The sequence below is a fragment of the Rattus norvegicus genome, chromosome 1, assembly GCF_036323735.1.
Source record: "Rattus norvegicus strain BN/NHsdMcwi chromosome 1, GRCr8, whole genome shotgun sequence".
Lineage (NCBI taxonomy): Eukaryota > Metazoa > Chordata > Mammalia > Rodentia > Muridae > Rattus > Rattus norvegicus.
In genome coordinates this window covers 184,557,903-184,582,972 of record NC_086019.1, presented here as the reverse complement: position 1 = coordinate 184,582,972, position 25,070 = coordinate 184,557,903, and the positions used below count along the sequence as shown (strand labels likewise).

The 25,070-nt window shown below is 40.9% G+C and overlaps 1 protein-coding gene and 1 long non-coding RNA gene across 14 annotated transcripts in view; one reads left to right on the top strand and one right to left on the bottom strand.

Moving 5' to 3' along the window:
- The window catches only part of Ankrd62l (ankyrin repeat domain 62 like), an 87,857-nt gene that overhangs the window by 10,387 nt on the left and 52,400 nt on the right, over nucleotides 1-25,070 (bottom strand). For all 9 annotated transcript variants that reach the window (XM_017590207.3, XM_017590211.3, XM_017590208.3 and 6 more), the window contains 9 exons: nucleotides 22,460-22,624; nucleotides 22,178-22,211; nucleotides 20,848-20,920; nucleotides 16,064-16,196; nucleotides 13,402-13,558; nucleotides 8,691-8,761; nucleotides 8,231-8,318; nucleotides 7,809-7,921; nucleotides 2,200-2,329 (listed from right to left, as the gene is read on the bottom strand). In XM_017590207.3, the coding sequence (XP_017445696.1) occupies nucleotides 2,200-2,329; nucleotides 7,809-7,921; nucleotides 8,231-8,318; nucleotides 8,691-8,761; nucleotides 13,402-13,558; nucleotides 16,064-16,196; nucleotides 20,848-20,920; nucleotides 22,178-22,211; nucleotides 22,460-22,624 (964 nt within the window). The remainder of the gene's footprint in view (nucleotides 1-2,199; nucleotides 2,330-7,808; nucleotides 7,922-8,230; nucleotides 8,319-8,690; nucleotides 8,762-13,401; nucleotides 13,559-16,063; nucleotides 16,197-20,847; nucleotides 20,921-22,177; nucleotides 22,212-22,459; nucleotides 22,625-25,070) is intronic.
- The window catches only part of Rpl36-ps12 (ribosomal protein L36, pseudogene), a 43,856-nt gene that overhangs the window by 15,990 nt on the left and 2,796 nt on the right, over nucleotides 1-25,070 (top strand). For 2 of the 5 annotated variants that reach the window (XR_001835957.3, XR_010060773.1), the window contains 3 exons: nucleotides 9,954-10,053; nucleotides 10,134-10,194; nucleotides 10,605-23,118. This is a non-coding gene — a long non-coding RNA (ribosomal protein L36, pseudogene). The remainder of the gene's footprint in view (nucleotides 1-9,953; nucleotides 10,054-10,133; nucleotides 10,195-10,604; nucleotides 23,119-25,070) is intronic. The other 3 variants (XR_010060775.1, XR_010060772.1, XR_010060774.1) reach the window with 3 other exon arrangements.

Sequence of the window (25,070 nt, the reverse complement as noted above, 5' to 3'; positions counted from 1 at the left end):
TTTCAGCACCATTATGGTGGCTCACAACTATCTGTTCTAGGAGATCTGATACCCTGATCTGATAACATCATCAGGTATGTAAGTAGTGCACAGGCATACATGTTGGCAAAATACTCATACACATAAAATAATCTGTACTTAATTTTTCCCTCTAAAATATGAGACTTATATTTAGAAACCCCAACATGAATGTTTGAAAGAAAGGAATCTCTGTTCCTGTATATGATTAACAGGTTTGGGAACAAATGTGAGTTGGGAGGACAGATGAAGTATGTCAGATGGGGGGCGTCAATCACTAGTAGTGATGACAGTAATTCTTAAGAAAGTACTTGAAAATCATACCCTTGGTAAGGGATTCTTTTCTAGAATAAAAGACTATTACAAATAAGAGACAACACAGCTTCAACCTGGCGATGTTGGAGAGTGAACATGTCTTCCCAGTAAGAAATCACTCCAACACTTAGAGATTATAAAAAAAAAAAAAAAAAACTTGCAGGGAACCGGCCCTGGATAGAAACCCCTATTTATTTATATAGTTTTATAGCCCCAGTTACACTTTGAGCAATGAAACATGTAAAACAGCAACAGGGACTCTGAGCTTTGGTTGTCTGGACCAATTGTGAGATTTGCAATGTAAAATACTGTCACAGTCATTCAAACACAGACCAGGGCTGCTTCTCCCAGGCAGCTGTCAGCGGGGTTGTTCTGACTGCCGGGCAGAATTGTGCTCTTCCTGATAAGAGAACCGCGGGCACCACTTTAGCTAAACTCTACTTTGTGTAACTTGATATTTCCTAAGAAGTTTAGTAGGTCCTTTAGTACAGCACTTCACTACTCCCAGTTTCTCCCATATTGGAGAAAGAATCTAAATAGTCCTTTCTGCAGAGAAATATATGGACCCCTGATAAGCACACGAGAAGGCATGTGCTCAGACTGTCTGTCCTCCTGGTAAATTGGTAAGCACAAAAGGAAACCTCCTCGGTGTCTTCTTCCTATCACCACACTGGGAAGGTTTTCACTTGAAGTGGTGGAACAGGAGCGTTGGCAAGGGCAACTCCTACTCGGTGCTATCATGGAAGAAAACTTAAAACATGCAAACACAAGAGCTTGTACATTAGTTCCATGGTAGCATCATTCACCGAAGCCTGAAGTAGAAACAGTTTAAAGACCCATCAACTGTGGAGCGAATGAAATGAATAGTATATTCATACTATGGACCAATGGGAAGTCCTGAGACCTTTCGCTGTATCATGATCTTAGAAGCTGCCTTTGCCAAAAGAACTCACTACTTGGGCCCATCTTGTAAGTAAAAGGAAGGGGATGTCATCTCTGCCTTGTTCTGTTTATCTCCCAATTAACTGCACCATCTTCTAACCACCCACAAAGTGTCTTTTAGGTCCTTACCACCTTGATTCTAAGAGCAGGATAGCCTTACAAGCTGGAGCTAACTTCCTACCATGGGGAGATTACAACCTGAATAGGAGTAGTTATCTTATAGGAACCCGAACAAATGCCACTAGCAATGACAACAGTAACAAATGCCTTGCTGGACAAGACCTGGAAAACACCTTTCCTAGGACTGATGCACTCTTGCCCTCTGACCCAGCTCTTTCTCAGTGTGAACGTAAAGGTCATGTGGACTGTTATCTGTCCCTCTCCTCTGTGTGAATATTGAATATCCTGCCTGCTTCTCATCATCACTCATCTCTTTGATTGGCATATTGGTAAGATCACAACATCCATGAACACTGAAAACACAATGCAAAGCAGAAGGAGAAAGAACCTAGATTACAGACCATGTGATGGTTGGTATGACTTGTACATGGTAAGCAAGGTGATGGGAACACGGTTTGTTGGTGGTTCCCTGGGGCTGATCCGGAAGAGGGATGAGTGATGACTGCAGGGTATGTGGCTGGTGAGAGCGGTCTCCAATGGGGTGGTGCTTGCAAGGCACTTGCGATCATGTCAAATGCTTTTGACCGGCATCTGTTGAGTAACTGACTAATGGGTCTGCTAGTTATATTCCAAAAACAGCTACCAAATGAAATGGATGCTAGTCAAGATTTAACGGTTTGGGATGTTGTGTGCTACTTGACTTTACATACCATTTTGAGTTTAACATGACACCCTTTCAATGGAAAAAGAACTACTATTTCACTGACACCAATATGTGAGGGTCTCCAAACATGTTAAATTTACCTCATTTTTAAACATATCCACTGAAACATTCAGCTTAAGTTCTTTAGTTTTTAAATCTCCATGGCAACTAAATTCTCCATTTTCATGGTCATTCAGTTTCTTTCTCATTACTCCTAAGTGTTTTTTTATTCTGTAAAAGAATGGAAAGTTTTTTAAAGAGTAAATGTTTGACAATTTTTCAAATGGATTGCATTTGTTATCACATTTGTACATACATTATTTCTTTTAAAATAGATCTACACATTATGATCTCTCATTTGTTTCAACTTCAATTATTGAAAATATTCTAATGAAATTATAATCTTAGGTAAACATTATAAAGAAAAAATGATGGAATTTATGGCAGATAATGAATAAACACTATAACCATATGCACAATTGTTTTTACTGTTAATATCTACTTTAGTATTATATTATGAAGCACTAATTATTAACAGTTAGGACTAACCCAGAGATCAGTAATTAAGGTAAAGAAGATCAACCAAGTAGAAACAAAAAGGACCATAGAAAAAATCAACAGAACCAAAAGTTGGTTCTTTGAGAAAATCAACAAGATAGATAAACCCTTAGCCAGACTAATGAGAGAACGCAGTGTGTCCAAATTAACAAAATCAGAAATGAAAAGGGAGACATAACTACAGAATCAGAGGAAATTCAAAAAATCATCAGATCCTACTACAAAAGCATATATTCAACAAAACTTGAAAATCTGCAGGAAATGGACAATTTCCTAGACAGATACCAGGTACCGGAGTTAAATCAGAAACAGATAAACCATTTAAACAACCCCATAACTCCTAACAAAATAGAAGCAGTCATTAAAGGTCTCCCAACCAAAAAGAGCCCAGGTCCAGACAGGTTTGGTGCAGAATTCTATCAGGCCATCAGAGAAGACCTCATACCAATACTACCCAAACTATTCCACAAAATTGAAACAGATGAAGCACTACCGAATTCCTTCTATGAAGCCACAATTACTCTTATACCTAAACCACACAAAGACCCAACAAAGAAAGAGAACTTCAGACCAGTTTCCCTTATGAATATCGACGCAAAAATACTCAATAAAATTCTGGCAAACCGAATCCAAGAGCACATCAAAACAATCATCCACCGTGATCAAGTAGGCTTCATCCCAGGCATGCAGGGATGGTTTAATATACAGAAAACCATCAACGTGATCCATTATATAAACAAACTGAAAGAACAAAACCACATGATCATTTCATTAGATGCTGAGAAAGCATTTGACAAAATTCAACACCTTCATGATAAAAGTCCTGGAAAGAATAGGAATTCAAGGCCCATACCTAAACATAGTAAAAGCCATATACAGCAAACCAGTTGCTAACATTAAACTAAATGGAGAGAAACTTGAAGCAATCCCACTAAAATCAGGGACCAGACAAGGCTGCCCACTCTCTCCTTACTTATTCAATATAGTTCTTGAAGTTCTAGCCAGAGCAATCAGACAAAAGGAGATCAAGGGGATACAGATTGGAAAAGAAGAAGTCAAAATATCACTATTTGCAGATGATATGATAGTATATTTAAGTGATCCCAAAAGTTCCACCAGAGAACTACTAAAGCTGATAAACAACTTCAGCAAAGTGGCTGGGTATAAAATTAACTCAAATAAATCAGTAGCCTTCCTCTACACAAAAAAGAAACAAGCTGAGAAAGAAATTAGGGAAATGACACCCTTCATAATAGTCCCAGATAATATAAAATACCTCGGTGTGACTTTAACCAAGCAAGTAAAAGATCTGTACAATAAGAATTTCAAGTCTCTGAAGAAAGAAATTGAAGAAGACCTCAGAAGATGGAAAGATCTCCCATGCTCATGGATTGGCAGAATTAATATAGTAAAAATGGCCATTTTACCAAAAGTGATCTACAGATTCAATGCAATCCCCATCAAAATACCAATCCAATTCTTCAGAGAGTTAGAACAATTTGCAAATTCATCTGGAATAACAAAAAATCCAGGATAGCTAAAACTATCCTCAACAATAAAAGGACTTCAGGGGAAATCACTATCCCTGAACTCAAGCAGTATTACAGAGCAATAGTGATAAAAACTGGATGGTATTGGTACAGAGACAGACAGATAGAATAGAATTGAAGACCCAGAAATGAACCCACACACCTATGGGCACTTGATTTTTGACAAAGGATCCAAAACCATCCAATGGACAAAAGACAGCATTTTCAGCAAATTGTGCTGGTTCGACTAAGGTCAACATGTAGAAGAATGCAGATCGATCCATGCTCATCACCCTGTACAAAACTTAAGTCCAAGTGGATCGAGGGCCTCCACATCAAACCAGATACACTCAAACTAATAGAAGAAAAAGTGGGGAAGGATCTGGAACACATGGGCACTGGAGAAAATTTCCTGAACAAAACACCAATGGCTTATGCTCTAAGATCAAGAATTGACAAATGGGATCTTATAAAACTGCAAAGCTTCTGTAAGGCAAAGGACACTGGTTAGGACAAAACGGCAACCAAGAGATTGGGAAAAGATCTTTACCAATCCTACAACAGATAGAGGGCTTATATCCAAAATATACAAAGAACTCAAGAAGTTAGACTGCAGGGGAGACAACCCTATTAAAAAATGAGGTTCAGAGCTAAACAAAGAATTCACAGCTGAGGAATGCCGAATGGCTGAGAAACACCTAAAGAAATGTTCAACATCTTTAGTCATAAGGGAAATGCAAATCAAAACATCCCTGAGATTTCACCTCACACCAGTGAGAATGGCTAAGATCAAAAACTCAGGCAACAGCAGATGCCGGCAAGGATATGGAGAAAGAGGAACACTCCTCCATTGTTGGTGGGATTGCAGACTGGTACAACCATTCTGGAAATCAGTCTGGAGGTTCCTCAGAAAATTGGACATTGAACTACCTGAGGACCCAGCTATACCTCTCTTGGGCATATACCCAAAAGATGCCCCAACATAAAACAAAGACACATGCTCCACTATGTTCATCGCAGCCTTATTTGTAATAGCCAGAAGCTGGAAATAACCCAGATGCCCATCATCAGAGGAATGGATACAGAAAATGTGGTACATCTACACAATGGAATATTACTCAGCTATCAAAAACAATGACTGTATGAAATTCATAGGCAAATGGATGGAACTGGAAAATATCATCCTGAGTGAGGTAACCCAATCACAGAAGAACACACATAGTATGCACTCATTGATAAGTGGCTATTAGCCCAAATATTTGAATTACCCTAGATGCACAGAACACATGAAACTCAAGAAGGATGACCAAAATGCGAATGCTTCACTCCTTCTTTAAAAGGGGAACAAGAATACCCTTGGGAGGGAATAGGGAGGCAAAGTTTAGAACAGAGGCAGAAGGAACACCCATTCAGAGCCTGCCCCACATGTGGCCCATTCATATATAGCCACCCAACTAGATAAGATGAATGAAGCAAAGAAGTGCAGGCTGACAGGAACCAGATGTAGATCTCTCCTGAGAGACACAGCCAGAATACAGCAAATACATAGGCGAATGCCAGCAGCAAACCACTGAACTGAGAACAGGACCCCCGTTGAAGGAATCAGAGAAAGGACTGGAAGAGCTTGAAGGGGCTCGAGACCCTATATGAACAACAATGCCAAGCAACCAGAGCTTCCAGGGACTAAGCCACTACCTAAAGACTATACATGAACCGACCCTGGACTCTGACCTCATAGGTAGCAATGAATATTCTAGTAAGAGTACCAGTGGAAGGGAATCCCTGGGTCCTGCTAAGACTGAACCCCCAGTGAACGTGATTTTTGGGGGAGGGCGGTAATGGGGGGAGGATGGAGAGGGTAACACCCATAGAGAAGGGGAGGGGATGTTGGCCTGGAAACCGGGAAAGGGAATAACAATCGAAATGTAAATAAGAACTACTCAAGTTAATAAAGATAAAAAAAATTAAAAAAAAACAAACTAGCTTTTCTAGTTTGCTTTTTTTTTTTTTTTGGCTGAAGATCCGTTAGTAACCAGTGGCAACAAATTTGAAAAAAAAAAAAAAACCAGATAGGCTTCTATGTTCATTCACGTGGTTGTGGGGCACCCATCTTTTACCAGCTAGGGGACTAAAGTATCTTTGTGCCTTACTAGCTAACTAGAGACCTTCCTTCATTTCTAGGCTCATTGCCCTCTCTTCAAGGCAGCTCTCAATATGACAAACAAAAGCAAGAAAGATCCTTTGTGTACCCTACTTTTCAAGGGGCCATCCCATCTACTGGTCATGTCCCTGTCTGAAATGCCTGGAACCAGAAGTGTTTAAGATACTGGATTTTCATCAGATTTTGGACATTGTTGGTTTTTCTTGTTTTATGTTTTGTTTTTGTTTTTGTTTTTTTTTGTTTATAAATAACCTGAGATATCTTGAGAAGCCTAAATACACACAAAATCCCTTTTCATTCATAAAAAAAAGGTAAAGAAGAAAAATGTGAATATGTGTGAACTATATACAAATATAGACCACTTTACATACGAGAGTGGACTATCCATAGAGTTTTGGTATTTATGGAGGGTCCTAAAGGCAAACTTCTGCTATAACAGGGTTAACTATATTTTAGTTGTATGTGTATACATATATACAGATTTCTCTACATATATATACCCTATAAATGGGTACCCCCATGGAAAAGGAACGTGTCTGCATGATATCATAATAGAAAAAAGAAAAGCAGAAAGACGATAAAGCCTGAAGATAATTGTGATAACCGTTTTAGCCAGAAGAATGCTTGGATGCTGAATGAAGGATGATACCAGAAGAAAAGGAAGAAAAACTGGCCTCATCCTTCTTCCCAGGGCTCAGGGACCATTGTGGAAAAAGGGACAGAGACAATGAAAAGGGCCAGACGCCAAGAATGGCTGCAACAAAACGTGGCCGTGCAACAGGACAGCTGCATATATATAGTAAATTCAGTGATTCTGACTGCGCACAAGCCCTGTGCAAGCTCAAACCAGCCTCTGTCTCAGCAAGGCAAGGGGAGGTAGACGTGAAACCCCGCCCGTAGCTGAAGAGCTATTTGCAGGGAAATAAGGGTCAGTTTTCTTGAAAAGTGTGGACCCTGCACGTCAACCATGAGCCAGAGAGAGGCTGTGCATTCAGGAATAGATGGGCAGCACAAATTAGAGTCCACGGTGAAAAAAGGATACAAAGCTGAATGGGTACAAGACGGGAGGGTGCGTCTGGGGGGTGGGTCTGGGGGAGGGGTAGGGGAGGGGCAATATAGAAACAATTTAGGAAATCTTGACTAAGAAAGAAAAAAGAAGGAAAGAAAGGAATGAAGAAAGAAACAAAGAAAGAACAAAGAAAGAAGGAAGGCAGGCAGGAAGAAAAGAGGAAGGGAATGTCCAGCCAGAGTCTTCAATATTGTTTTCAGGATCATTAGAGAGAAAATACATTTTGGCAATCAAATTTTCAGATTGAGTTGTGGGTTTCTGAAGTGAATTTTAAAACACAGTAAGTTTTGGTTGTTAAAACAGTTATAAAATGAATTAATATTTAGATGTTAATACAATCAACATAATTGAAAATGCCCGCGAGTGAAGACATTTGAAGTATTAAAACCGTACTCGGTGATCTCCCTTTCTAATTCTTCATTTTTATTCTTTGTTTGATCCAGAGAACCCTTCAGAGATAGTGTGATTATGCGGAGTTTCTTTTGCCGTTCCTCTTTGACTCTAGTCTTTGAAAAATAAATCATAAAATTACTTAAAACCATAAAATTACATAAAATTCATCTGAATTTGTCTTTCTTAAAAATATTGTTTATCAAGAATAGTATGCATTAAGGCAGGTTACCAAAACCATTAGCTTATGAATTCGATCAAATCTCCTTTAAAGCTAAGAGGATTTTCAGTCACGGCAGGAAATGGTGTCAGAGGGGATACATTCTTCTCAGTGGGACCTTTCACTTCTCCCATGACATTCCCATCTTGGACATTCCCATCCGGGAAAGGGAACCTGAGGCCAAAGCAGCAGAGGGCGCACTCACCATGCCTGCGTGTAGCTTCTGAAGCTCTGCAGTTTTCTTTCCTTGCTCTTGTACCATAGCTTCTGCCTCAGAACATCCAGCCTGAAGCCTAAAATGTATTTTATAAAACAATTACTGTTACAGATGAATAATTTACAACACTGCACAATGACAAAGAACTTAAATTCTTAAAAATAAAAGAAAGGTAGATGGCGTTTATTTTTCTAGATGTGTTTTATAGAGTGTGTGCTAAATATGGGTACAATGAACTAATATCAGACAGATTGGGAGATGGAACCCAGGGCTGTGGGCATCCAAAGCACGCCTTAATCATCCTTCCGAGCCGTGTCCCAGACCAACAGACGTAAACCTGAAATGTCTCTGGTCATCTCAGAACTGAACTTATTCTAACCAATATGATCAACACGTCACACCGAGGATTCCCTTGTAAGCCCTCAGGTATCCCCCTTTGAGGTTATACTTCTGCAAGTGGTCCTGCATCCTCTGCGAACTCCGAACAACTTCTCTTTGTCGATCCTGTGTCTCTTGCAACTAAAACAAAGAATTAAAAAGAAAATTTTACTAATATTTTAGTACAAATCTTCCTGTCATGCTTTCATGCTCAAATTATTTTGTATGTATGTATGTATGTATGTATGTATGTATGTATGTATGTATGTATATATGTATGTACATATGTGTGATTTGGTGTGTGTGGATGCACCCTATGTGCGCAGGTGTCTGTAGAAGCCAGAATTGGGCATAGGATTCCCTGGAGCTAGAGTTACAGGGAGTGTGAGCTGCCCTACGTGGATGCTGGGAATGGAACCCTGGATCTTCTGCAAGAACTAGCAAGTGCTCTTAATGGCTGAACCATCATCTCTCTTGCCCCTTCATGCTAAAATCTTATGACCATCCCGTTGTCTGCATTCCGAGGGGAACTTTGTGCTATCACTGTGGAGTTAACTGAATTGTTGCAAGAGGGGTTTTATCCCCACCAAATCTAAAATACTATTGTCTGAGTCACTGATCTGTCTTATGACTGAAAATGCCATTCTGGTTTTGAAACCATACTTTCTCAGACACTAAAATTGACGCAATTGGTAAATGAGGGAGGGAAAAAGGAAATCCTATAATGTTGAAAATTTGCATGGTCCAAGTACTGCCTCAAGTATAATTTCTTTTTTTCCTTGTTTTCTTTTTTAAAGATTTATTTATTATATATGACTACACAGTAGCTGTCTTTAGACACACCAGAAGAGGGCATCAGATCTTTTACAGATCCACCATGTGGTTGCTGGGATTAGAACTCTGGACCTCTGGAAGAGCAGTCAGTGCTCTTAACCATTGAGCTGTCTCTCCAGCCCAAGTATAATTTTAATAATTCATATCGATGAATATCTAGAGCTATACAAGTAGCGATCACAAAGCAATACGATGCTCTAAGGGAGATCTGGATGCTAAAGGAAAGTGTGAGAGGCAGCTTCTAAGTGAGATGCCACAATGCCTGTGTTCCAGGTCCAGCTCTAGTTACTAATAGCTATTGGTCTTGAGCAAATCAGTTTTCTATGCCTTGCTACCTCATCAGTAAAAGAGAGGTAATTACAACTTCTAATGCTGGTCTTGATTAGATTAGAAACTACGCGTAAAGTAATTAGAAGAATTTCAAAGACATAGGGAGCCATAGATAGCATCTGCTGCTGCATAACACCTGACACTGGTCTCATACCGTCCTACCCTTTAGGCAGGTGACATGTTCCTTGGAGCCTCCCACACTAGATGCATGGAATCTCTCTCAAGCCAGTGAAGGTCGCTTCAAAATGGAGGTCCTAGGCACACTCCCAGTAAGTCTTGAAACTTTTATAAGTGTACTGGCCAGCTACTTGGTTTTTGTTCATCAACTGTCCATCGGATTTTCTCTTAGCAGGCAATGAAAACAGAACAGGACAAACTACAACTCTGGGGTAAGGTACTGTGCAGATGAGGTGAGTGTCAGAGGTGTTGGTCTTAACTGTGAATAAAGGTTCTCTTCCTCCACAGCAAGTGCTCTGTTGCCCTGTGTCTGCCTGCACTTTGATGAGCAGATGGTAGTTACTAGGGGTAATGTACAAGAATGGAATATCAGAAAAGCTTTTCTGAGAGTCTCTCTGTTTATAGATTACTACAATTCCAAATCAGCCTCTGTTATAAAGGAAGGTAGATTTCACTTTTACCATTATGAGCAAAATATGAGCATTTGGTAAATAATTCTGTGATAGATGAAGTTTTATATTTAAGTTTAAAACATATATTTAGATTAAAACTCTTCTGATGTCAATGTCTGAAATTATAAGAATTGTATGCAGTAATTAATTTTATCTTAACAGCTGTTTTTCTGTTTGTTTTGTCTTTTCAGCCCTGAGGATGTAATCTAGGGCCCGACATGCTAGGCAAGCACTCTCTAAGCTCCACCCCCAGGCTCTACCAACTGTTTAGCAAAAACATTTTCAGTCAGTGTTTTCAAGAAAAAGTGGCATCCTTATAAAACATGATTTTCCCTTTAGGCAAATTTATACTTCGACAAGATTAAGGCATAAAACAAAACAATATGGCCAAATGAAGAAAGCATACAAAATTAACAACTTTATTGTTCTGCAAATGCAAGGTAAAGAGGGTCGGAAAAACTATCATGAAATAGTAAATCTCGAGCTACTTCTGAATAAATGAAAGCAGACGAATAAAATCTGGAAAGAGAGGAAGCATGATCAAAAGCGATGAGAGAGTAAAGTCAGCACTCTCAACCCAAAGGAGAAAACCCAATGGCAAAGAAATAAATAAAAAACATGTCCACAAAATCATCGCAGCATCACTCACAATGGCCAGGAACAGCAGCGACACAGGGCGGCTCTGACGAATGGGTGTGTGGGACAGCCACACAGAAGAGAACTAACTGTTCAACAACAGGAGCTAGTGCTGTGGTGAGCTTGAGAACACCACGTGATAGAAGCTCAGCAAGGAGGCCTGACTATTTATAGGAAACGTCTATAAGAATGGGGGAATGCTGGGAAAGAGGGAGGACCTAGGAGGAGGGTAACAGGTAAGGGATCTGAAGTTTTCCTTAAGGTCATGAAAATGTTCTGAAATTGTGACTATGCAAAGAGACCCTGAATTTGCACTTCAAATGATTTCCATAAACTGCATGCATGGCCATCATGCTTATTACATAACTCTCTGCCAAAAGGCAGTGACAGGAATAAGACAACTTTCTTTTTTTAGTTTTTGATGCAAAATATATATGTAATCTATTTCTATGCTTTTACAGTAGGTCTAAAATGGAAGGAAAAGATATGACCTCAAATATTTACGATGGCAAAAAACAAAAACAATTAAATAAGGTATAGGTGTCTTTTTGCTTCTATGTCTGTGCCTGGCGCCCATGGAGGCCGAAAGAGGGTACCGGATCTCTTAGAATTGGAGTTAGAAACAGTTGTGAGCCACCATGTGGGCGCTGGGAGTTGAACTTGGGTCTTCTGTAAGAACAGCAAGTAGTCTTAACCACTGAGCCATCTCTGTCCAACTGCATTTCCTGAGAGATGTGGTAACCTATCTGTGTGAGTGTCTTCACTGTGGAGCATGTATGTAATGTGTATCTGGCATTGCTGTTTTCAGAAGCTCTGTTTTGGAATAGGGATTATTTCTCTCTAAAGGAATTAGCAGGTTGAAAACATGGTATCTGCTGGCTGCGTGTGTTGCCCTTCCACAGCAGTTGCAACAGCAAAGTAGGACGTGCCCTTCCACACAAACATATTCAGGGAGCAGAATAGCTGTGACCAGCTAAGAAACCCATCATTGGTGGCAAGGGGTTTACAATCACGGGAAGTCAGCTTCTGCGAGAGACATGCAGGCCTTCACTTTGGGTGAGCCTATCTGAGTATTACTATCCAACCAGTTTGTTCAGTGGGAAAAACATGTCCCTATCAGTGCCACATGTGTTACATATGCCCATGGATGGCTGGAGAGATGGCTCAGTGGTCAAGAGCACTTGCTGCTTTTCCAGAGGACCTAGGTTAGGTTCCCGACCTCACACAGTGGCTAACAACCATTTGTAATGGCAATAGGATTCAATACCCTCTCTGGCCTCCATGGGCGCCAGGCACGCATGTCGTATATATATACATACATGCAAGCAAAAACACTCATACAAATAAAAAAGGAATTCGAAAATTCTCTACACTTTGCACCGTGCACGTAATTTCCTTTCTAAATGTGCCCATTCACGTAACAGGGCATTAGTCATCTGAAAATGACCCATGAAAAGTCTGCGCTCTGGTTTTCTTTTGTGCATTTAACTTTTTTTTTCCCGAGGGTGATTTTAAAATTTGTCATTTGGTTCTCTAAAAGTTGTCAGCGTCGTTGTCGTCTTCCTCCTCTTCCTCCTCCCCATCTTCCTCTTCTTTTTCTTCTTCACAATCCATGAAGGTTTAACCCCATATCATTGGTGACAAAAATCCTAAAAGCTTAATTAAATGCAGATCTTAAAAACTTATCCAAAGAAAGTAGGTGGTTGATGCTCGGGGACCTTTCCTCCACGTGAACGAGTCGAATTCTAACCGTGTAAAACATAGGTAGCCTTGTCACAGAGCAAAGACTGGCACAGACACTGCTGTGAAGTGAACCGCTTTGTGAAGCATAGGAGAGGTTCCTTCGTCAGTGTCAAGCTAATGAGGCTGCATTTCGGCATAAAGGTGCCCCAGTGGCCATTTGTGACAGCGCAGTGATTAAACTCCCCACTCATCGCTCCAAGACTGACAGTAGCTACTTCTGTGTAAATGTCATGATTTCATTTTAGGGTAAGGTGACATTTCCTTAGATTTCAATTTAAAAATCATTGTGCGTTGTATGCCATGCATATGCAGGGGTCCCTGGAGACAAGAACAGGGTATCATATGCCCTGGAGCTGGGGTTACAGGTGGTTGTAAAATGGCCAGTGTCCTTTGGAAGGACAGCAAGCTCTTAACCACTGAGCAATCCAGCCAGACCAGAAATAACGGTTTGTTAAACAATGGACCGCACACACGGAACATTAGTCATGCAGGTTATACTGTCCAGTGATGTACTCACGTATATGCATGTTCGTCAGAGATAGTATGAGTAATGTCAGTGAAGTAAAGTCACACACTTTAAGGATAATTGCTAGCATGCAACTGGTTTACCTGCCTCACAGTCTGTTTGGTCTTCAGGTGCAGGGCACTCAGAGCCATGTCGTATTGCTGCCTCTCAGCGTCCTCAGAATAAAGCTCATCTTTTCCTGGTAACTGCATCTTCACCCTTGCACCTTCTCCCGTCTCCTCTGTTTCTTTCAATGCCTCTCTGAGGTTAAATATGCTTATCTTAAAATTCATTTTTTTAAAAAAAACCAAAGTATCCATCATTTCATTATCCTAACAAGCCAATATCCCGGCCTATCCTAATCCAATTTCTATATTTCAATACGTTCTTTTGATGCCATGCTTTCAGTCTCTCACTTTCGACTTTTCCAGAGCTCATGCATATTGGGAGGGCAATGCTGAAGAAAGGTTTTCTTGACTGCTAAGTTTCTGTTAAGAGAAACTGTAGCTATTTTGGAAAAGCCATCTTGAAACCAATCAGTGATTTGACAAATTAAAAATGATCGTCTGTGTATAATTTGACATAATTTTATACATAGTCCCCTAATAAAAACAGGTAAAGTTAATTCCTAAAAGTTATTGCTTGCAAACATGTATGGAATTAACTCGACATAAAATCTTATTTTTATATAACATTACATGTATCCCTCAAATGATTTACAATGTGAGAGAGCCCCTTCTGAAGCTTTCAAACAATGGGTATGCTCCTTGCTAGAATTCAAGGCAAGATTAGGGAGCTTATGTTACCTCTTACTAATGCTTCCAAATCATCTTATTATAATAAGCAATTAAAAATGCATAAAAGATAATTGATTCAGTAATAAAGAGTATCCTGTTCTTTCAACATAGAAAGCTGTTCATTTTATCATTAAGAGAGAAGTACTGAATAAATTAATTGGTCACTTACTCTATTTGATACAGTTTAAGAATGATGGTGTTGCATGTGGGAAGATGACTCAGTGGTTAGGAATGCTGGCTGCTCTTATACAGGATCTGGGTTAGGTTCCCAGCACCCAATGGTGGCTCACAACTGTAACGTCAGTTCCAGGGGATCCAGTGTCTTCCTCTGGCCTCTCTGCCTGCACATATAGTATGCATACATACATACATACATACATACATACATACATACTTACATACATAGGGCAAATGCTCACACACGGGGTAATAAAAGAACAAAAGTATAGCTGGGCGTGTAACAGCATTGTGTGCTGACCTCACACAGATGAAATTTAGTCTTCAACACCAAAAATAAGTAAGTAAAGGGTATAGGGAAGTGTCAGGGTGTAGAGGTGCGAGTGGGTGGCTGGGAGGGGGAGCATCCTCATAGAAGCAGGGCAAGAGGGATGAGAGAGGGATGAACTGGCAAAGGGGATGACAATGTAAATGTAAATACATAAAGTATACAATAAAAATAAGTTAATTAAAAGAAAGAGGACAGCTGCAGAGATTTTAAAACTTGTGTTTGAGAAAACGAGTGTTTCTTACACTACAGTGGGATTGTAAGTTAATTCAGCTTTCGTGAGGACAACAGACATATGGAGCAAAGTCTTCTTTATATTTCTATTTATTTTTATTTTTTGAGATGGGGTCTCACTCTCTGTAGCCCAGGGTGGAACTTTCTATGTAGCCCAAGCTGGTTGGTCACCCTTCTGACTCGGCCTCCTCAGGGATGAGATTACGGATGTGAGCCATCACACCCGTCCACTCACTTATTGACTAAAGTCATTTTTAAAGACGGTTCTATACTATCAGACAATCATTCTATGTTGAATGAATTAATAAAGTAAATCATTAAAAACACAGAAAACAACATATAAACAGTTTCCCTGGAATAAGAAAAACGTGCCTTTCTAGTGAGCAGTCACCCCGTACACTTAGAGATGACGGGAAGAACATGTCTAGCTCTGGCTAGTGCCCAAGGAAAAGTCAGCCTTGAACAGAAAGTTTACTAACTTACACACCCGAGGCTTATGGAGTGCACAAATGACAACATCTTTAACTTTCCTCTAAGTCCCGGCCTTAGGTTATACTTTGGACAATTTAGACAAAGACAGGAGGCATCTGGCCATGTGGGCAGATGGGGGATTTACACAAGAAAGATATTGCCAGAATTATTTTTTTAAGTACACCACTGTTGTTCTCTTTTGAATGGTTGTTACCTAGGGTCATCTTACCCATGTGGCAGAATTATGTTTTTCCTGATAAAAGCACAAAGGAACCTAAAGACACCAGAACTTGGCACCCTTGAACGTGTTCTTAGGGGATGGGTACAATGGCTGGTCAATCCTGGTGAACAAACATGTACTAACAGGCCTGCTGGGCGGATTACTTATCTTTGAGGGGACAGTGTTCCTTTAGCAAAATTCTCCTTCTTAAATGTCTCCTAAGCAAATCTATTAATGAATCCTTTATACCATCAGTTCTCTTACCTTGAGTTTCTTCTACACCATTCTTTAAAAACAAAAACAAACAAACGAAACACATAGAAAGCACTGCCAGCTTCTCATTGCTGAGTACGTAACAAGACTCTATGCTGCAGTGTGCACCTAAGTTTTGGAAACACGTAGGAGCCAGTAGGAGCCACAGCCTGTCACAGTATTGGCGAGGACTTCACCCCCCAAAAGACTAGAATGTTTTCTCCTATTCACCATCCCACCGGGGTTGCGTAGTGGAGATTTCTCTCTCCAGGCCTTTGTGTTCTAACCTTGATCTCGCTGGCTCTGTTTTCAGCACCTCCCCTGCTACACCGCCTTCCATGTTCCCAGTTTGTCTTGTAAGTAGCTCACAGGACTCAGTTTCTGTTTCTGCTTGGTGTGTGTTACAGCACAGCTCTGCCTCTAGAACAGAGACAGTGGTCACTTTTTTTTTCTTTTTTTTTTCCGGAGCTGGGGACTGAACCCAGGGCCTTGTGCTTGCTAGGCAAGCGCTCTACCACTGAGCTAAATCCCCAACCCCCAGTGGTCACTTTTTAAAAAAGAATTGAAAATAGATTTTTTTTCCACACAATACATTCTGATCATGGTTTACCCTCCCTCAGCTCCTCCCAGATCCTCCCACCAATGTAATTCCACACCATCTTTCTCTTTAGAAAATAAACAGGCAAATAAAAGCAAGCCAGGTCCCATGGCCTGAAGACATCAGTCACACCTCCTCACAGCTCCCTTTGGGACAGAATTAAGCAGTTTGTGCAGTGACTTGACAGCCTACCCACAACCCCCGCAGTGTTTCTCTGTGTAGCCTTGGCTATGGTTATCCTGGAACTCACTCTGTAGACCAGGCTAGGTTTTCAGTAAGGGATTCACCTGTCTCTATTTCCCAAGTGCTGGGATTAAGGGCATGAACCGCCATGCCCAGTGGCTCAATGGCTCTTAATGTATTGCTCTATGCTCTTCCGTGCTCTGTCTTGCTGAACTAAGTCATGTGATGTGCAACCTCCTGCCACAAATGCTCTGTCCTCACAGAAGTCTGATCCTTTGTTCTCAGGATTTTGTTCTGGGAAGCACTCTTGCTAGCTCACTGTCTTCCTCTTCCATAGTCTCACTCTTTTATTTTATGTCATTTTTGAGGCAAGATTGGACTGTGTAGCCTGGCTGACCTCAGACTCTGATCTACGCTAAAGGTGTGAGTCACAGTGCTAGCTTTATCCTCACACCAGGTTTTAAAGGGAAGCTTCTCCTTTAAGGCCCCATTACCTGTACATCTCTACTGATTGTACTGTAGTTGCTGAATGTTCTTCTCCAACTTGGAGGCCCTTTCTCCTAACAAACAGTAATTTATTTTTTTCCAGATCTTGAAAGGAAAATTTTCAGCTTCATATGGAAACAAAAAAATTCAGGCTAGATAAAACAATTCTGCTTAATAAAAAGAACTGTTGGAGGAATCACTGTTCTTGATTTCAAGTTGTATTACAGAGCTATAGTAATAAAACCAGCATGGTATTGGCGCGTGCACACACACACACACACACACACACACACACACACACACACACATGAATGCATGCATGCACATGCACGCCCCCAAAACAAAACCCCTCAAAAACAAAACAAAACAATAACAACAACGAAACCAGACACGAACAGTGGAACTGAATTGAAGAGCCAGACATAAATCCATATACCTATGGACACCTGAATTTTGTTTTGTTTTGTTTCATTTTGAGACAGGGTTCTCTGTGTAATAGAGACTCAGTTTGTAGACTAGGCTGGTCTCAAAGTCACAGAGATCCACTTGCCTCTGCCTCTCAAGTGCTGGGATTAAAGATGTGTGCCATCACCCCCCACCTGAATACCTGATTTTGATGAAGAAGTGAGAAATGTACAGTTGGAAAAAGAAATCAGCTTCTTTAGCAAATGGTGCTGGACAAAATGGATGGCTACATGTAGAAGAATCCAGATAGATGCATAACTTATTCAACTTCAAATGGATCAAAGCTTTCCACATAGAACCAAATACACGGAATCTGATAGAAATCAGGTAATGGCCTTGAACTCATTGGCACAGAGAAAAGATGCTCCGAATAGAACACCAGTAGCATAGGTACTAAAATCAACACTTAATATATGGGACCTCATGAAACTGGAGAAGCTTCTGTAAGGCAAAGGACACCATCATTTGGACAAAGTGTCAGTCAATAGAAAGGGAAAGCATTTTCTTTTAACCAACTATACATTCAATAAAGTTAACATCCAAAATATATAAAGACTCAACAGTTAGATATCAAGAAAACAAATAATTCAATTCATCTAAACAGAATTATCGATAGAGGAAACTCACGAGGCTGAGGAACACTTATAGAGACTTTCAACATCCTTATCAGGGGAATGCAAATCAAAGCTGCTTTGAGATTTGATCTTATACCATTCAGAATGGCTAAGACCAACATAAGTGGTGCCCAGCGTGGTGGCACAGGCCCTTAATCCCAGCACTCAGGACGCAGAGGCAGGCGGATCTCTGAGTTTGAGGCCAGCCTGATCTACAGAGCTGGTCTACAGGCTACACAGAGAAACCCTGTCTTGAAAAACAAAAACAAAAACAAAAACAAAAACAAAAACAAGTCAATCACAGTGACAGTTCATGCTGGTGAGATGTCGAGTTAGACAAACCCTCATCCATAGCTGGTGAGAGTGAAAACTTTTACAGCCACTATTGAAATCAGTGATGCTGTTCCTCAGGAAGAGAAGAGTAGATCTACCCCAATACCCAGCTATACCACTCTTGGGCATATACCCAGAGGCCTCTACATCCTACCTCAGAGACATGGGCTCAACCATGTTTATTGTGGCTCTACTTATAGTAGCCAGAAGTTGGAATAAACCTTGAAGTCCATCAACTGAAGAACCGATAAAGAAAATGTGCTACATGCACGCAATGGATCATCACTCAGCCATTAAAAATGAAATCATGAAATTATGAAATCTGAAGGTAAATGGTTGAGACTAGAAACGTTTATCCTGAGTGATGTAACTCAGCAAACATGGTGTGTATTCGCTTATATGTGGCTATTGATTTGTTTACATCAATGATAACCAGAGTACTATCCACGGAACCACAGAGTGTAGCTGTAGAGTAAGGAACTGGTGTCAGGCAGATCTCTCTAGGAAAGGGAAGTAGAGTAGTTATGGATTAATTCAGGCATGGTGCTGGGAGACTGGAATGTGAGGGTCAAGTGGTGGGGGTGGGGAGAGAATGAGGGAGGGAATATATATATGGAGACAGCTAAATTATGTGCCATTTGAGGGGTAGTATGGAAACCTAACACAGTAAAAGCTTCCTAGATATATACACATATGAAGGTGATATAACCAAAATCCTCAGATAATAGGACAGACAGAGCCCCAACTGGAGATCTCTTGTCACCAAACAGAACTTCTAGAACTAGGATTGTGCTATATATAATTGAGTTATTGGCTAAAGGGGTCCCATGAGAACCCCTAAACAACAAAGTCTAAAACTATAGGCTGCTCTCTGCAAACTGACAGCAAGGTCCCATTGTTGAAGACAAAACCCCCTCAACTCACTGAACATGGAGAAGTCAAGCTGTTGCTGTATCAAGCCTTCACCCCTGTGCTCTAGTGTCTTTGCTAAAAGAAAGAAGAAATATAAACACCAACCTAGCCACAAACCCTCTGATCTACACTGGTGCTTTGCCTGAAAGATATGTTAGTGCAACGGTGACTCAAAGCTTGTGGAATAACCAACCAATATAGGATTTGACTTAAGGCCCACTTCATGAGATGGAACCTGTGGGGCAAGTGGACCATGACACCAGACAGAAGAGCTGGTAAGGTTGAAACAAGTTCAAAAGCCCCAGGAAATCTTGTGAGTGAGAATGTCAGGTGTGGAATCAGCTTCCAGCCAGACTCTACCTGTCCTGGAACATGTAACCATGACACCCCACTGAGAGGACCATGACAACCGGCCACATAGCATATAAACCTGGAGTTCTCCATGCTAATGAAGTATCTAGACAGGCCCCAAATATTCAGCCAATGAGCTTCCCTTCCTGGGCACTCCTTTCTGTCAAGGGTATTTATTCCCTGGTTCACTCTGAGTAAGACATATGTATCCACATCTGCCATAAATAAAGCATTTTGGACAAGCAAGGACCTTCTCCTTCAAGGATTGCCTGGTGGGAGGGTGGCTTCATTATAAGGAGCCACATCTAAATCTCCCAGAGAATGTCTTCTCTCTTTCAGCCCCTCTGTACTCTTGGCATTCATTCAGAACTAGACTAGATTCTGTCCCTTCCAGGACTCTCAGCCATATCCTTCCTGCCTGGTGTAGGGGAAGCGCAGTCTTGCGGGCCAGTGTTCTCAACTCAGGGTCCCCAGCAGCGTCTAGGTACGTAAGGGATCGAGAACCACAGCATTTGCCCCAGATCTCACTGTTTCTCATCAGGGGGAAACATGGGCTGGGACCCCTACCACAGACTGCCTCCTCTGAGCTGAGGGGTGCTCCTATGCCCTAGCAGTGAGGCAGATGTGCAGCCCAACAGGAACCCAGACCTGACACTGCTTGGATGACTGAGAACCTGAAACTAGATAATCCAGGGACCTAGCGTAAAACCAAATACTACTGTTCTAAAGACAAACAAACAAACACCCAAAACGTAACAATAAAATGACACCTAATGACACTCTGCTATATTCATAAGTCTATGCCTTCCTCAGCCATCATCAGAGAAGCTTCCTCCTGCAGCAGATGGGAAAAAATAGATTCCCACAGCTAGACAATGCACAGACAGTGAGAGACCTTGGAACACATATTATATCTTAGCATCCCTTAGAAGACTGTTTGCTTTCTAAGGAAAGCTAGAAAAGAAGTGGATTCAGGTGGGAAGGGAGGCGGGGAGGAACTGGGAGGAGTAGGAGGAGAAGAAACTGTAATCAAGGATGTATTATTTGAGAAAAACTATTTTCAATAAAAGGGAAAAATACTGTTTGTATAGCAGCCCAGCATCCTGATAGTGAGGGTCAGGCAACTCACTGTTATCTGAGCACGACTCAGAGAGCGGAGTGAAGTCATCAGCGTCTTCCATAGCATTCATTTCTCCTCTGACCTGCAAAACAAACTATGCTAGGTCACAGCATTCTCAGACAGCGATACCACATACAGCAGTGGGGGAGGGTTGTACAGCATCCAAGCAGAAATGTGGGTGCTTCTGAAAAGGATTGATGTTTGCCCAAGAGGAGCTTTGTCAATGGCTTCTAAGCAAATGTCTTTACATAACAGAAGATTCTATGCTTTTTCCCCTTCATTTTTATTTCATGTGTATGAGTGTTTTGCCTACATATATGTCTACGCATGTAGATTAAAAACCATGTGTGTTGTAGATACTCCAGTGGGTCTAGCTATCAGACAAACAGAAAAGAGTAAGTAAAGAACCAGTCACGCAAGGTCTTCAGATCTGATCTTCTGTTCATTTGCTGTGCTGGAATTTGACTCCCATCTGCCGGATGGGTGACTAACCCCTGTGCTAGCAGACATGGCCAAGCAGCGTTTGCTCCGCCCCTCCTGCTGTTTTGTCTCTTTTCTGTCTTGTAGTCTGTGGATTTCTGGCACCTGAGATGGTGATTGAAGTGACAGTGGGAACCACTCTGAGGTGTCATCTCCCTGAGTTCCCTTGTCCTCTCCCTAGGGTTCCTCTGCCGTCCTCAGCAAGTGGAGACCCTTGCAGGAGCATGGCCTCTCTCACTCTGCACACACTGACAATGTTCACTGAGTCCTGCATGTAGCAAAGCTAGAACCTTGTCACAGTGGGGCCTTTGCTGGCATTGTCCAGCCTGGCTTTAGCACTGCTCATTCCTTTCCAGATCTCACTATTGGCGGACTCTGAAGGTGGAATGTAGACCGCCTTGCAGTGGTTGAGGTCTGTGGCATTTCTACTCTCTTCAATTGGATCTCCACCTGACCTGAAAATTCACTGCCACCACACCTTTTTCTCTTACAGAGCAAAGCAACTTTCTGGGTTGATTCTTCCTTGTGGTCAAAATACATCTCCCTGTGTGTCATTCCTCTTGGTGAAGCCATATTCTAAATCTAGCACAAAGTATTCTGCTTCCTAAGTCTTTCTTCTTGTCTGTAAAGCTGGACATAGTCTGTGAGGTCACCCAGTCTACCAGATTTGGGGTGGGCAGTGCTGAGGGTAGGCAGTGGGTGGTTGCTATGTTACGGTGTTGCTGGTGGGCAGCTGAGAGGCTGCGGCTCCTCTCTAAGTGATGAGCTCTAGGCTGTTACCCACTTAGGGGGATGGCCAGGGCTCTGTGGGGTGTGCTCTGTTCCTGCCACCAAAATCTGGTTTTGATTTCTACAATACCTTGTGCTTTTCCTTTGATTTTCTCTTTGCAGGACTGAAAAAGAAGAACAAAGAAGAATCCTTTCAGACAAAAACAAACAAACAAACAAACAAACAACAAAAAACCAAAATAATATTTTCTTTTTTAAATAAAGTCTCTTCTGTTGCCATTAATTCCTCCTGATTTTGAAGCTTACAGTCATTTTCTCTAAGGAATTTGAGAGTAAACAGAAAGTAAACTTGCTTTATCCAGAAAAACTAACCACTCTACCCCCTCCCTTCGTGGGGAATTTACACTTTTACCTCCCTTTATTCGGATCCGTGTCATTTAAACTCCAAGAATCCTTCACTTGCAGGAGATCACCAGCCGCTGGCTCAGACTCCTTAGATGTCCGGTCCATCAGAAAGTCTCCAGACCATTCTTCATGGTCTCTTGTCTTCTCTTCTTTTATATTCAAGCCAGATCCACTAATTAAAAAAAAACCACAGAAAATAATACATTCTGATAATTCTATAGAATAAGGTTATAAAAACATTATAAAACCCCAAGTCTTCCCCATCTTAACTTCACTTATTAATATAAAGACAGTGGGTAGGCACTGTTATAAAGTAGCAGCTAAAATGAGGAAATGGAATTCCCTCCTTAAAACCAGACACCACACAGGCCTGATGTGCTGCATACACGGGCTGGCACAGGAAAACCCTGGTCTGAGTGCAATGAAGAGTTTCCAGAGGACTCGACTACAGAAGATGAGCTCATCAGGAAACACTGAAAAAATGTTCAGCGTCCCAGCCATCAGGAACATGCAAATCAAAGCTGCTTGAAGATTTCATCTTATGGGCTGGAGAGATGGCTCAGCGGTTAAGATCACTGACTGCCCTTCCAGAGGTCATGAATTCAATTCTCAGCAACCACATTGTGGCTCACAACCATCTGTAATGGGATCCAATGCCCTCTTCTGGTGAGTTTGAAGACAGTGACTATGTACTCATATACATGAAATGAATAAATGAATCTTAAGACAAAAAAGATTTCATCTTACCCAAGCCAGAATGGCCAAGATTAAGAAAACAAATGACAGCTGATGTTAGTGAGGGTGTGCAGAAAGGGGATCATTCATCACTGCTGGTCAGAGTGCCGACTTGTACAGTGACTATGGAGATTAGTGTGGTGATTCCACAAAAAGCTGAAAAAGCAATCTATCTCAAGATCCAGTTCTCTTGGGTGTATACCCAAGGAACTCTACATCCTACCACAGAGACACTTGCTCAACCATGTTCATTGCTGCTCTATTTATAATAGTCAGAATTTGGAAACAGCTTAAATGTTTGATGAATGGGCAGCAAAAATGTGCTACATTTACACAGTGGAATATTATTCAACTGTTAAAAATTATGAAACCATTCTGAGTGAGGCCATTCAGACCCAGTCACTCTTATATGTGCTTTTAAACTTAGATATGCATGTTTCATTTAGAGTAACCACAAAGGTCAGTTAGCTTGAAAGGGACCAGGAGGGAGGAGAGACTCTTCCAAGGAAGGGGAAATAAAAGATAATATTGTAAAAGGATAAAGGAGAAACTGGAATAGGAGGGTTAAATGGGATGGGAGGACAGGGTAAAGGAGGGACTGTGGGAGGGACAACTAACAGGACATTCTGAAAATCACAGGAAAACCTACTACTGTAATCGATCATATATATATATATATATGTATACATCTTATTATATAACATAGATATATAATAAAATAATATATGACATATAATATGTAATTAATATATAATAATATGTGGAAGGAAGTTAAATGGAGCTACCATAAAATGGGGAGGTAATGTCTCAACTAGACATTATATGTTACCAAATAAGACCCCGATTGCCAGAATGGGTTACATATTTTTGAGTCATTTGCCAGAGGAATCCCATAGAGCCCTCTAAACATTGCAGCCTATTGGTAATGTTACTGGTTACCCTCCACGTCCTGACATCCTAATAAAACCTTCCTGCTGACATCACGTACTCATGTCCTTGAATATGGAGCAGTTAGGCTGATGCTCAAGTAACAGCTTCACCCTTACTGACAAGTATTTATTCAGAGTGCTGGAAGGTCCTAAGGATACTAAGGAGAAGAGTAATCATCGGCCTTACTCAGCTACAGACACTGCAAGTTACAATAGCAACCTGCCGGCAAGATATACTCACGGGTACAACAGTGGCCCTCATATTACGGGGGTAACCGAACATTTTAAAACAAATACAACTCAAAATAAGAATATGATGACTTTTTGAAACTAAAGTGACTTGGCCAATTTTATGTATTTTTAGCTTAGTATTTAAACCTATTGCTTTATTTTATTTATTTTATGTGTATGAATATTTTGTCTGCATAAATAAGTTAGCAAATCAAGTAGCTTTCTCCCATAGCTCAGGCATTCCAAGTATCTGAACAAGATAGACCATTAGATAAGTGCTCTAGATACGCTTTAACTGTGAAGTAATATATATACTACAGATCTAAACTAATTTAGATGTGTGTGTGTGTGTGTGTGTGTGTGTGTGTGTGTGTGTGTGCGCGCGCGTGTGTTCACACTGTAGCACAGGCTGGCCTCAAACCCATGGCCTCTGGGTTCAGTTGAATATTAAGGTTATAGGTATAAGCTAATCTCATTTAAAAACAGGTGTAGTAGATCACAGCACTTTGGAGGCTGATGTAAAAGAACTTCTACAGACTAGAAGCCAATATGGGCTACAGACAACGTGGACCCTGTCTCAGTTTTTAAAAAAAGTGGAGTTTTAAGACTAAAAGTATGATATACAGGAACATTTAAATAAATATTGCATTCAAAATTATCCCCCCATTAAATTTGACAACAGTGATAATTACCTTTTTTATACACTTTCCAGTCATGATTATT